This window comes from Papaver somniferum, chromosome 3 (assembly GCF_003573695.1).
Source record: "Papaver somniferum cultivar HN1 chromosome 3, ASM357369v1, whole genome shotgun sequence".
NCBI classification, from domain to species: Eukaryota; Viridiplantae; Streptophyta; class Magnoliopsida; order Ranunculales; family Papaveraceae; genus Papaver; species Papaver somniferum.
The window spans coordinates 124970745-124985005 of NC_039360.1; the positions used below are offsets into that span (position 1 = coordinate 124970745).

The following is a 14261-nucleotide window of genomic DNA, read 5'->3' on the forward strand; positions in this document are numbered from 1 at the left end:
ATTGTTAATGCATCTTTTGCATTGGGTAAGACTATTCCTAAAAATGACATTGTGATGAAAATTCTCAGATCGCTGCCATCTAGATACGACTCTAAGAAGCATGCCATCGTTGAGGAAAATATCCTAGATAATCTCTCCGGAAATACGCTGGTTGGGAAGCTTAAGATCTTTGATCACGAACATTCATCCAAAAATAAGGATGTTGCGTTCAAAGCACAAAGGGACACTAAATTACTTGATAAGAGTTAAAAGTGTATATCTCTGAAGATGATCACTATGAGACATATTCATCCGATGAAGATCTTGACAAGTCAGTCTCGATGATCACAAGACAGTTTAGGGATCTTCTGTTGAAGAGAAGTAAACGGTTTTCCAGAGATAAGCCTAAAACATCAGTTAAATCTCATAATCGTATTCCTCCTAAAAACAGGGAAACAGATGAAACTGATGATGAGGATATGCCTCAGTGCTTTAAGTGTAAATGATTTGGTCATTTTGCAAACGAGTGCCCAAATCGTAGAAAATACATCGGGAACAAAGGTCTTGCTGCAACTCTTGATGAAATGTCTGACAATTATGATTCTAATGAAGACGAGAAATCAAGTGTTGCACTTCTTGGTGAAAATATTGATTTTGATAACTGTAGCAATACATACATCATTCTCGATATTCTTTCAGAAGAAAACCCAACTAATCTGGAAGAAAAGATTGATTCATTTCTTGGAAACTCTGTTTGTAATTTTTCAGGTTCCACCATGTGTCTAGCTGCGTGCAGATCTCAGAAGCCTGACTTTTATCTCAATTTGACGTGCTCATATTGTTCTCTAAAGGGTAATGAACTTTCAAGGTGTTACAAGTACAAACACCAATTGAGGCACCTCAACAAACTTCAACGAAGAGAAAATCAATTAGCAAATAAGCTTAAACTTGCTCAGAAGACCGCTGAGATATGTAGGATTTTATCTTCGTCTAAGAAGTTAGTTTCCAAGGATAAACCAAGACCATTAGATAAGAAAGTATGGTCGAGTCGTTTTGATAGACAGAGGTCTATGAATTCCTCTCAAGAGGAAAATGGTGGACAAATTGTTGTTCACCACAATGCAACTTGATTATGTTGTTTTGGAAATCTTGTCTCATGTGCCTGATCAAAAGAGACAATGATTTTGTACCTCTCAGGCTTTAGGAAAAGTTTTTTCTTTTCTTTTCTTAGTTTTATTATTCCCTATCTATCAACAAAGGAGGGTTATTATCGACAATTATACTCTTTATAGGGTTGTGAGTTGGACGTGTACAAACCTTTTTAAAGGTTTCGAAAACCTACATTCCTTTTTCCGTCCTCAAAACCTCTTTTATCTGAAGACTACTTGTTGAGTTCAATTTGTGATTTCCTCTCACAAACCCATACATATGGATACTCCAAGCGTGATGTCTTCTGATGGAAAATATGTTAATATGATTTTTAATCCATCAATCATGAAGGAAAATGAGAAATCTCCGTTATCTCCTATCTTGAAAAGAAAGAGAAGGAATGTGAGGAAGCCAAGAGCAGTTCCTTCAAACTCTCAGAAGTTTTCTGATGTTCTTGAAGAGTTGAAGGATATGCGAAAGGAGATTCAACAAATAAAGGCTTTTGTGTATAAGACTCATGAGATACAGAAAGCCTGGTTCGACATCATCATCCAAGAAGGCTTATTGATATAAACTCCTACCTTAATGAACCTTATGTCCCAATGGTTGTTGACGACAAGGAGTTCGGGGACGATAAAGAATTCTTCAAAGGTCTTATTGCCTAGTAAATCTTCTATTTTCTTGTTTTTGTTAGAAGAATAACTAGAGTTTGGAATAGCCGTTATTGTGATTACACATAGCTATGTCCAACGTTTTCATCTTCATGTTTTTAGATTTATTGGTTTAAATTCTAAATTTGTGTGGAAGATGATTTTTGCAGTATTAATCTTTATGGTTTTATATATTGCAAAATTTTTATGGGATATGTGTGTTTGCTCCCGCGAACTATGATTGTCCCATACCTTGTCAAAAGTAAAGTCTTTCGTATATGGATATGCATGTATTGATAAAATAATGAATAGACTTTTGAAAAATACAAAAATTAAGCCTATTATGTCAATTATTGATGAAATATAGGTTAAAATCTTTTGTTTTCAAGGATTATATCTATTGAATGTCGTTATGCGAATAGTGATGGAAAATAGAATGAATCCTTGTGTATTCCGCAGTATTGATCTTCCCTGATCCATATTTTATGTATTACTGTGAGGCTCCGTAAAGTGTCTTATGTTGAGCACTAAACGACCAAGTTGATTATTTTTATGATTAGCTTAGTTGTTGTTCCGCGAGATACTTTATGTCGAGCATATTCAACTAAATTAATCATCTTGTTTGGTTATTTAGTTGTTGCTTCGTAAGTTTTCTTATGATGAGTATGACCAATTAAATTGATTACTTTTGTGATTAGTTTGGTTGTGTATTTCGATTAGATTAATTATGGGTTCTCTTGTGATTAATATAATTGTATATTTTTTGAGTTTCCATAAGTTCACTTATGTTGAGCATTTTCGATTAAATTAATCATGGATTCTCTTGTGGTTAATTTAATTGAGTATTTTGGATTCAAATTCATACTTGTATGTGATATGTTATGTCCAAAGAAATCCTTCTTTTCTTTCGAAATTAAGGTCGCTCTTGTTGTTATTTCGGGAATGACATTTTATGGGGGAGAGTTCTTAATTGAACTTATGCTTAATTGCCAAATCTTTGTGGGGTTATCTTATATCTTTATAAACTCCTTGATGAATGCATTTAGCCTCGGCTATATGATTGCATCTAAATAAGATGATATGTGTTTCTTTCTTTTGGTCATGAAATGTCTCTTTAGAAAATTTCATTAGGATCCTGTTCTTGTACCTTTGCCAATTTTATTGACAAAAAGAGGGAGAATTAATATGTAGTCCGCACTACAAATACATATGGTTTTCGGATCATTATGTAAGGAGGAGTGGTTTCCATGTGAGATGGAGTATTGACTAAGGGGGGGTGATACATATCACCATAGTATTATTGTTGAAGTTATGATACAATTGAACTTTGACGCCGTGTAATGATACTATGACATTGTATAACAATGATTGATAACTCTTGTTTTCTCGTTATTATAGCTACGGATTTTTAACAACGATGATGTTGAACTTACAACCTATGGGATCATTGGAGTACTTGGAAGTGACGAAGATTTCAAGTAATGTTGAAGATTAGACATGTGGAATAGGAGCTACAAAAGTTAATTTATTTATTTTTGTATTCCATATGTATTGATAGTTTTGTCACTAAAATTGACAAAGGGGGAGATTGTTAGAGCATTGCTCGGTCGAACTCGCATGCATTGCTATCTCAAGCATGTTTGTCAATGTTAGTGACCAAAACTATAAGTCTTGATTTCTGGTCTACTATAGTTAAGGTCTCGGACTAGGATAGAAAGTGTAGTTGAGCTCAAGAACTCCATGGAAATCATCATACAAGACGAAGGACTACTCAAGGAACCGGTGGATCTTCATCGACTAAAAGGTATGTGGAGACTTGAACTTATCTATCACTCAATAGTCTATTTATCTCCTATCTTGAGACAAAAGTCTTTTTGCTATATAGACTTAGATTATACACATTTGCTATTTCGAGTCGAGTTTATCTCGCCTATCTATTTCTCGAAATATGTGTTGGTAAGCTTTCGTTTTAGCCAAGTTCATCTTTACCTAGTGACGAAAGTCATGACAAGTTTCAATCACTTTGAAAATTGCTTACTATGACGAAAAATAGTTTGTGAATAACAACTATAGAATATCAACGTTCTCTAAGAATGTTTCAATGATTGAAATGAGAGGTTAGATTATATAACAATTGGAGGATATAAGCATTGTTGTGGAAACACATATATGTATAAGTCCTTATTCCTTGAACCGAAGTTTGCGAACTTTGTTGATCAAGAGAACCGGAATAGTGGCATGAGCCAAGTCCGCGAACTGGCAGAAGTTCTCGTCCCGAGAAATTCTGCTGGAGTTTTTGAACTCCGTTCGGGAACTTAAGTCCGCGAACTTGAATAGGTTATATCTAAAAACGATGTTTGTGAAATTATTTTTATATAAACTAAGGAATGCAAATTGCAAATCGTGGCTATATAGTTCATGAACCGATTCGAGTGAATCAAATCGTTTTTGCTTCAATTGTGTCTTATGTAGTTACATAAGATTTCCTTGCAATTGAAAAACTCTCTAAATAGTTTATTTGAGTCACTTGAACTAGTTATGGTGAAGAAGAATATGGTTGATATGAAAGTGATCATATGGCTAACCATTTGGTTGACTATTGTTGAACCAACAAATATACAAGTTTGGGTACGGCTACACAAGCCTAGTAACGTGCATTTCATTTGTGTATAACAAGCTAGTTTTCGATCTAACGGTTGAAAGATATTAGCTTGAATCTAATTAGGTTTTCATCTAACAGTGAATGTTGAATGCTTTGTTACCAAGCTAACATTGATTGCAAACCCTGATTTGAAAGATTATATAAGGGAGAACTCTAGCAACTGGGAAATATAATCCCCACACCTTCTGTGTGATACTAGTTGTGCTAAGCTAGAGTCGATTCTCCTTTAACCTTTGGATTCTTCTTCTAAACTAGGTTAAAGACTTCATTGGGATTGTGAAGCCAGACCGATACTACTTTCTAGTAGTTGTGTGATCTGATCTTGATGTTTCTATCGTACGAGTACAATTGTAATAATTGGCTTGAGATTGATATCTCCGATATGCAAGATATAAAAGAAATCACAAACAGTTCGTCTCATCGTTTGTGATTCCGCAATATCTTTTTTCGCTGCGTCGATTAAGATTATTGTGAGGTGATTGATAATACTAGGTTGTTCTTCGGGAATATAAGTCTGGTTTATCAATTGGTTCCTGTTCACCTTGATTTATCAAAAGAGGGAACAAAAATCGTAGTTATATTCGTGGGAGACGGATTTATCTATTACTGTAGACTTTTCTGTATGATACAGATTTGTTTATTAAAGTCTTCGACTTTGGGTCATAGCAACTCTTAGTTTTGGGTGAGATCAGCTAAGGGAATCAAGTATGTAGCATCCTGCTGGGATCAGAGACGTAGGAGCATAACTGTACCTTGGATCAGTGTGAGATTAATTGGGGTTCAACTATAGTCCAGACCGAAGTTAATTTGGAGTAGGCTAGTGTCTGTAGCAGCTTAATACAGTGTGTGTTCAATCTGGACTAGGTCCCGGGGTTTTTCTGCAATTGTTGTTTCCTCGTTAAAAAAGTTCTGGTGTCTGTGTTATTTCTTTTCCGCATTATATTTTGTTATACAATTGAAATATCACAAGTTGTGTGTTGTTCAATCAATTAGAATATCCGACCTTTGGTTGTTGGTTTAAATTGATTGACACTTGGATATTGGTCTTTGGTACCATCCAAGTTATCTCTCTAGTATTTGATAAAGACTCGCAGATTTCTATTTGCTTGAGTATATATCAAATCGAGAGATTGAGATATAAACTCTTTGATATACTTTTTGTCTAGATTAAGCCTGACTGTCTAGTTGATTCTCTAGAAAGTATATTGGAGTTTGTCCATACATATTGCTAAGCGAAATATTGGGTGTGGTTGTTATACCCCCACTTTTTCACCAGCATCATTACTAACTAAACAATTCTTCAAACGCTTGAAAAAAACAAATAGTATCTTCACTAAGCTCCCCTAAAGTAGTGAAAGCCAAAACACCCAGACCATAACCGTGTGAGACATATTCGTCTAAGTATTTCGTACGTTTACGTAAAAATTCCTTCGAAATGGCATGGCCTGTAATAAAAGCACGAACTCCATCGTCAGTAAAAGGAGAGACGCATGTGACATCCATACACATGTCTTGGCCATTTTCCCAATCAGGAAGCTCAGTTTTGGCCATCCATACACATGCCTTGGCCATCCATAGAAATAGAAACAAAAAATAAAAAAACGAAAAATTATTAGCCGTGGAGCCATTACCCCGTTAGTTCCTACTACAATCAGGAAGCTCAGTTTTGGGCAGCAATCAAAACCTTAACTGATGATTCCACGAGAAAAGGTTTATATACTTTCTTAAAACCCCGATAGAAAAACATGGTTCAAAACTGATAAAAATTTCCTTACCTAACATCCACCACCACCAACATAAATCCCAAAGGGTACAACAAAAAGTCTTACTTACTAAAGTTAAGCAGGACAGCAGATGGCCGAGAAAAAATAAATGATACGAAAAAGGGTTGAAAATGGTGTTGCACATTGCTACGTACATACAACAAACGTGTAAAAATAGTATTATAGTTGATTCAAGCAATCAAGTTCCTTATACCCAATCACTTCCAAAATTAACATCTGTTTTGTGTGTGCGCATTTGTACCAGCCAGGTGAAAGGCAAATTTAGACATTATCATGCAAGCCTTATACCAAGTTATTGTGAAGCCATTATTAGTTGTTGCCTCTTGATTTATCAATATATATATATGTAGTATACATATTTATATAGTCATAATAACTCATACATTTACATCAACCGACCACCACCCATATGCCCAGTGATCAATTATTTTCTTCAACTAGATAAGAAAAACGTTGGCTTCGTCAGTCTATAATTTAAGGCTCAAAAAGATATCCGTATCAACTATAGCTAGCATGAATGTTACTTGCACGTTGTTTTTATTATATATATATATATATATATATATATATCCAGATAATCATCTGTTTAAATAAATATTCAAGCTACTCTTCAACTCTATTCTTTGATAATCATGTTCATATTCATAATATTCGTGTATTAAGAATATCCTTTCCACCTAATAATTTCTATCTATCTCAATATATATCGTTAAATTTCTCAGCAGTTGCTGACTTGAATATAATCAAATTATTAATTTGTTCACATTATCCATGTTACCACTACTTTCATATGATTAATCAAGTTATATATGCATACACATCAAAACCTCATTGACATAGTTGATCAGAACTGAAAGATGGGTAACCTTCCATCCGCCGGAGCAACTAAGGTTTTGCCTGTTGACAGTTTATTCAATCTACCCGCTCCTTTACCTTCTTGGCCGCCATTACTCAGTAAGGAATAATTCATCGTCCCGCAGCACCAAGTTTCTGTATATATATATATATATTGTTGGTTTCATTTAGTTTGTGACTTTTTTCTTATGGAGTTTATTATATTTTGATGATCCACAGGTGATAATAATGGTGGAGGATTTGGAAGTGGGAGTATAAACCTAGGAGGACTAGAAGTGCAACAAATCTCAACATTCACAAAAGTCTGGAGAATTCTCGACGGAGGTCCCGGAAATCAAGGGGTCACTTTTTTTGAACCGTCGCCAATTCCAGATGGATATTTCATGCTCGGCAGCTACGTCCAACAGAACAACAAACCTCTTTTCGGTTGGGTACTTGTTGGCAAAGACATTGACAACAGTGGAACGCTAAAGACGCCGGTTGATTATACGCTTGTCTGGAGTAGTGAAAAATCCACAATAAAAAAAGATGGCAATGGTTATATTTGGTTGCCTGTTGCTCCTGAAGGTTACAGATCTGTTGGTCATGTCGTCACCAAATCATCTGCAAAGCCATCTCTCGACAAAATCCGGTGTGTCCGGTCTGACCTCACAGAGTCGTGCGAGCGTTCTGATTTGTTGTTTGGAGCAGGTAATCAATAAACTTTAACCATCGCTCAATCTTTCTGTGTTTAAATTAAAGTCCTTTTATCTCTTTTTTTTTTTTATCAGTAAAGAATTTGATGCTACCGAGTTTCGAACTCAGATCACTAATATCACCAGAGTCTTTAACTTGCACTTTGAATTCAAAAAAGTACCAAATTACTAATCATTTTATATAGGTGGGATCAATGCATATGGTTTGAGACCAACAAATAGAGCAACTCAGTCCCTAAGTGTTTCCGTCGGTACGTTCGTGGCGGAAATTGACGGCGGACAAAGTTCAACGGCTGCCATGTCCTGTTTGAAGAACAAAGATTCTAATTTATCGTGTATGCCGAACTTGAGCCAAATTCAAGCACTAGTGCAAACTTATTCTCCATGGATTTACTTTCATCCAAAAGAACAATATCTCCCCTCTTCTGTGAGTTGGTACTTCAACAACGGCGCTCTTTTATACAAGAAAGGCGACGAGTCAAATCCCGCTCCAATTGATTCAACGGGTTCAAATCTTCCGCAAGGTGGTTGGAATGATGACACATATTGGTTGGACTTGCCAATTGACAAGGATGCCAAGGAGAGAGTTAAGAAAGGTGATTTAGGAAGCTCGGAATCTTATATACATGTGAAGCCAATGCTAGGTGGAACCTTCACTGATCTTGTTTTCTGGTTCTTCTACCCGTTCAACGGTCCGGGAACGGCGAAGGTGGAACTCATCAACATACCTTTAGGAAAGATTGGTGAACATATTGGTGACTGGGAGCATTTGACATTGAGAATAAGTAATTTCTCCGAGAAATTATGGAGCGCGTATTTTTCACAGCATAGTAAAGGAAGTTGGGTGAATGCGTCAGACCTGGAGTTCCAAGGAGGAAACAAGTTTGTTACGTATTCCGCGCTGCACGGCCATCCATTTTACGCGAAACCAGGATTGGTTCTTCAGGGGAACGCAAGTCTTGGCATTGGCATACGGAACGATACCGCTAAGAGTGACTTTGTGATGAATACGGGAGAGAGATATGCTGTAGTGTCAGCGGAGTACTTAGGTACGACGATCGTTGAGCCTCCTTGGTTGGACTATTTGAAGAAATGGGGCCCGAAAATTGATTACAATACTAAGGATGAATTGGATAAGATTGAGAAATTACTTCCTGGAAAGCTTAAGGATGTATTCAAGCGTGTCATAAATGGTCTGCCAAGAGAAGTTTTTGGAGAAGACGGACCTACTGGCCCCAAGATGAAGGATTATTGGACAGGAGATGAACGAGTTTAAGTCTGATAAATTATTGCCTTGTAAATTCCATTGTTGTTTTGCTTGGTCTTGTGATGTGCATTGTTTGACATTGTAATCTTATTTTTAAGGTTCTACTGGTAATATCTTTTTAGTTCCTGAAATTTGTTGGTTCTTGTTGCATAACTGCCATGCGTAAAAACCCGGAACCGAACTAGCACCCAACCGGTCATACAGTGCTTTCCTAATCCTAGACGCTTCCTGATTAGGGAATAAGTTGGCTATTAAAGCCTATAGAAAATGCCTAGAGTTATTTTTCAACCTCTTTTACTACGTACATTCTCAGTTGCAGTGTGCATGTTTCAGTTTTGTGTCACAAGGAATGACAACCATGGATTGTCTTCTGTCAGATGTCGAATTAGACATACTTTCTCGTTTACCAGTTGAGTCAGTTTTAGATTGTAAATTAGTTTCCAAGAGGTTGCGAAATCTCCTCACTCGTGAATGGGATCTATTCGCTAGGATGCACCATCAATATCAATTACTACAACTTGCTAGTTATGGTGATGCTTCTTCATCTTCAGCAGGTCTTATGTTGAAAAATATGGAACAAATGGACGACAATTTCTTCATTATGGAGACGAGTATAATAATGAGATGAATATCCATGACAACTACTACTCTTACAAGAAACCAGTGTCAGCTTTCATTGTAAGCTCGAATCGGGTGGCATAGTTGGTTCATGTAACGGACTGATTTGTCTCGTCAGATATCACCATGGAATTCCCGATCCTATCCACCGCAATCCCAACACCGGGGAATATGTAAACGGATCTCTTCACTGGATTGATCTTCGTAAGATCGTGGCTTTCGACTTGGCAGATGAAGAATTTCGATTGATTCCGTCTCTACCTTGCCACGATTATCTTCTCAACCATCTCCAGAGGCTGCAAGCACTGAGAGGGAACTTGTGCTTTTCTCAGCAAAGGAAAGAAGAAAATCTCCTCGATATATGGTGTCTGAAGAAAAACGCTACAAGGGAGAGGTGGAGCAGGGACTTCAGTATAGCATAGGACTCGCTTTGTGAAGAAGACTTTGGATTTCCGGCTATGCCGTTATTAATTACAAAGAAGAATGAAGTCGTGTTTGTGCACCAAGGTTCAATGATCTGTTTTTATGACCCGAAAACAAATACGGTGGCAGAACTTTGGGATGAGGAGGAGCAGTCGGAGGTGAGGGGGATTACAACAGTCCCCCACATGAACAGCTTTGTTTCGTTGAAAACATTAAGAGAGAGCTCTGAAATATGCTCCGACCGTAGTCAACAACATTCAAAGTCGATCATATCAAAACATGTTGTGAGTGTTTCTGCCGTGTAGATTAAATATGCTCCATACGGTGTGGATGGTAGAGTTTCCACCAAATGTGATGTCCTATGGTGTCTTGCCGTCTTAGAATGATTCCTAACTAGTTGGGCTCTTTAAGGTGTGGAACTGAAGTTGACAGCCCATGCCCGTTAACTGTGGTTTACTTGGGTTGGGTTCTTAGTGTTGTTAATCATGAACGTTTTTCTGGAGATATATAATAGGGAAACTTAGGCGCAAGCCCAAAAAAAATAATATTCTCATTGTCAGGTCCATAATTAATTTTAGATACTGTGACAACCATAATTATTTTCGTGACACCCATAATTATATGAAATTATTAAAAATGTACGCATGACGGTTATGCATCCGCATGACAGGTTATGCATCAGGGGTATAATTGGCAACGCAACTTGGATATAACATATCTAAAAATCCGCGCCTTGGAATTTTACAAATTTTATATCGTTGGAAATATTTTTAAGAGAGCTACGCAACGAGTACAAACAAGAATATCAAATTTTTGTTTTTCACGAAAAAATCGGAGGTGATCATCATTTTAGGCAAAATTTTCGAAAACTTGATACATAACATTATGCAGCCACCAAAAAATATGCATAACACATTCTGCAGACGCATAACGAATTATGCAACCATTTTCTCCGCTATATAACAAATTATGCATTTGGATAACAAAGTTATGCATCTATAACAAGTTATGTAACCATTGTTTTGGTTGATTTTAGTGCGTACATAGAAAAATTGATGCATAATGCAGTATGCATCCATATTTACTGATGTATATCAGGTTTTGCATCTATTTTCTCGATGCATAATGCATTATGCAGCCATATTTTCGGACGCATAACAGGTTATGCATCCATTTTCACGACTACATAACATGTTATGCAGATATTATTGTAGGTGCATGACAAGTTATGCAGTCTTTGTTTTTGTTGGTTTCAATAGTAACGAAAAAGTTACTGCATAACGTGTTATGCAACCGTTTTCGGGACTGCATAATAAGTTATGCAACAAATTTTGTAGATGCATAATAGGTTATGCAACCGTTTTGATAGCTGCATAACAGATTATGCATCCATTATGACCAAACACCAATACCCATATGGCCAATAAATTTGTAGCTTCCCAACCAACAACACCAATTCCTCAAACTCAGCTTATCCGGCCATTATCCTCAAATATCAGAAATGCTGACATTTTAATAACAACAATAAAAACCATAGCTAAAAAATATGTGTTGTTTTACTTTCTTTAAGTAACTAAAAGTTTTGTTTATGACAATGCATAGCAAATGAATTTTAATTAACTTTACTAATAGAATAATCAGCATGAACAAGGTACAAATTAGGAGTTGTACTCAGAACTTTATTTATTAAAAAGAACATTAATAGTAATCAAGTACGTGGAAGAATGGCAGTAAGGTCAACAACGATTCGGAAGAGAAGGATGATTCCGGTGAAGTTTACAACAAGGGCTTCTGGACCACTGACTAGATCTAGCTCTAAAAATGTCTGTAACAAACCCGTATCGGCAGTGCAAATTGTAAGGGGGAAGATAACCATACCAACAAAAGCATGCCATGGTACTAGTCTTTCCCTTGTTGGCATTCCACCCCCAGGGTACCACCAGAAGGAGAAAAATGCAAACAACCACTATGTACAAACAATTCCTAAATATAAGCAACGAAAATTTATATAGAAATAAGGAAAAAACGGGTGGTTGATCAAACATTAGTGTAATATGTTCTCAGTAAATGGCGTCAGGGACAATCTGAAAACAAAGTAAATGCTTCTAAAGAACAAATTCATAAGAAAATGGTGATCATGCTAAGCCATGAATGCAGTGTGAATCCAACAAGAATCAAACTCTAAAAGAAATGCGAACTTATTAAGCTCGAGCCTCTTCTTTACCGCAGCAATAATAAATCACCAGAGCACACATAATCTCTCCCCACTTCAAACACAACCACAAATTCATGGTAGCAATTCAATTCCTTCCCCCATTTTTTCTTATTCGAAGACTTCCCCAAAACTCTATCGAATCAAATAAAATCAAAAACTCTATCAAATTCAATTCCTTCCCCTCACTTTCCCTGGTTCCTTCTCTTTCCAAAAATCAAAATCCATTTAATCTTAGCCTTCACCAACGCTTAAAATCATCGTTCCTGCTGAGATTTCAAACTCAAAACAAAACCCCCGTAATTAAAGAACCAAATATAATCAAAACCCTTCTTTTTATACACTAAAAATCAATACCCATTTATTATACATCATCAACGACATCAAATTAAATCTGTATAATAAGATCAGTTACTTCATGGCTACCGTTGTTTGCAATCTCGAACAATTTTCAGACCCAATTTTGCAGCCAAGAAAAAATCCCCTAGAAACATCACCCTTCAATTCCATCTCGTCGATTATCTTCTCTACAAACTCTAATTTTCGATCTTTAAATCGAGCTCAGCTTCACGATTTCTGTCTAACCCATCCGAAAAAAACACCATTATACATAGCATGTTTCCTTCTTCTTATCAAAATTCATCTTCATCCATTCACCACCGTCTTCACAATCCCAGCAGCAGTCACAGAGAAATTGGGGATAATACTGAGAGTAAAGAGGGATGAATTAATAATGGGTGGAGTTAGCAGAGTTGGAAATGGGAGATGCACAATTTCAGAAAATATGAGTTTGGGACAAATTTTTCCCCTAAAAATGGGTGCGTGCCTGTACTATTGTGACGGTGGGTTTCACAGTGGGAAAAAATTTAAAAATGGGTCTGGTAGTAGTTTTCACTATACAATATACATGGTATTTTAAGGGGGTTGCCGGTTCGGATGAGCATTTGCACCCAATCAACCGCCCCGCACCATCCCACCCAAATTTTTGCAGGTGGATCTCCGGTTCATGCATTAATGGATTGGACACATATGTATTTCTTAATATTCGGTGGATTTTAGATTGAATGCGGATGTGAGCGTAGAATTTTGTTAAATATTCGCAAACGTTACAAAAAATCTATTAGATTAATTCGTCCATCTGTGTATCCATTAAAATTTGATGTAAATGTCAAATTTGAAATTCGCCGTTCGCTGGATTGGGTACAGATGACATTCAAATCAAATAAATCCAGGCCATGCACACCCCTAGATGTTGCATTTGTCCCACGTAGGACAAAAGGATGTCTCAGGAGCATTGAGATGATTGAGTTACCCTTTGGTATTAAAATTATGGTAATATTCGTTGAATCTGCAATTCTAATTTACTTCAACATAACTAATCATATATTATTTTACTCATTTTATTTGCTAGTACAAAGGGCCAGAAACCTCTGAGGCCTATTCCTATATATGCACATGTTAAGTTGCTGATTTTGCCACTTTAGCACCCAATATGGGGTATGCCAAAGTGGCAAACATATCTGTCTAAGTGTCAAATATAGTATTTAGGCATATACGACAGAGTGTTTACGGGCGATAGAGTGTCCATCGCTATATAGTCATAAGATCACTCGTTGATCATTCGAGTGCCATCAATAGTCATGTTGTTGCTCGCTGAGTTGACCATCACTTATATGTTCCTCATCCAATGGCTACAATTCCCCCCCTCCCCCAACCCCAATTTCAAACTCATTTCAACTCACACCAAATCTCTCTAGAATTTCTCAATATCCAATTATTTTCATCACTCTTCAAATTTTTCAAAGAGCAAAACTGATAATATGAATATGGCTGAGTTGATAGCAAACCAACATGCTTCCGAAAATCAAAGAGTTGCTAATTGTGCCAATGCGAAAAGTCGAATTAGGAGGCGATTACCAAAAATTTACTATTGAGAAAGATGAATGTATTTTTAGGAATTATGTTTT

At 36.5% G+C, this 14261-nt stretch overlaps 1 protein-coding gene across 1 annotated transcript; it reads left to right on the forward strand.

The window, feature by feature from the left end:
• Window positions 1-6876: 6876 nt before the first annotated feature.
• LOC113357282 lies at window positions 6877-9172 on the forward strand. Its single transcript, XM_026600640.1, has 3 exons — window positions 6877-7178; window positions 7299-7769; window positions 7960-9172. The coding sequence occupies exons 1-3, from the start codon at window positions 7082-7084 to the stop codon at window positions 9048-9050; spliced, it is 1659 nt and encodes a 552-aa protein (XP_026456425.1). The 5' UTR covers window positions 6877-7081; the 3' UTR covers window positions 9051-9172.
• The last annotated feature ends 5089 nt before the right edge of the window (window positions 9173-14261 follow it).

What these genes read in the sequence shown, in the direction of transcription:
- LOC113357282 (XM_026600640.1), top strand. Translation starts at nt 7,082, where the DNA reads ATGGGTAACCTTCCATCCGCCGGAGCAACTAAGGTTTTGCCTGTTGAC. An exon ending in TTCTTGGCCGCCATTACTCA is followed by an intron (nt 7,179 to 7,298) that starts GTAAGGAATAAT and finishes GATGATCCACAG; the next exon opens with GTGATAATAATGGTGGAGGA. An exon ending in TGATTTGTTGTTTGGAGCAG is followed by an intron (nt 7,770 to 7,959) that starts GTAATCAATAAA and finishes CATTTTATATAG; the next exon opens with GTGGGATCAATGCATATGGT.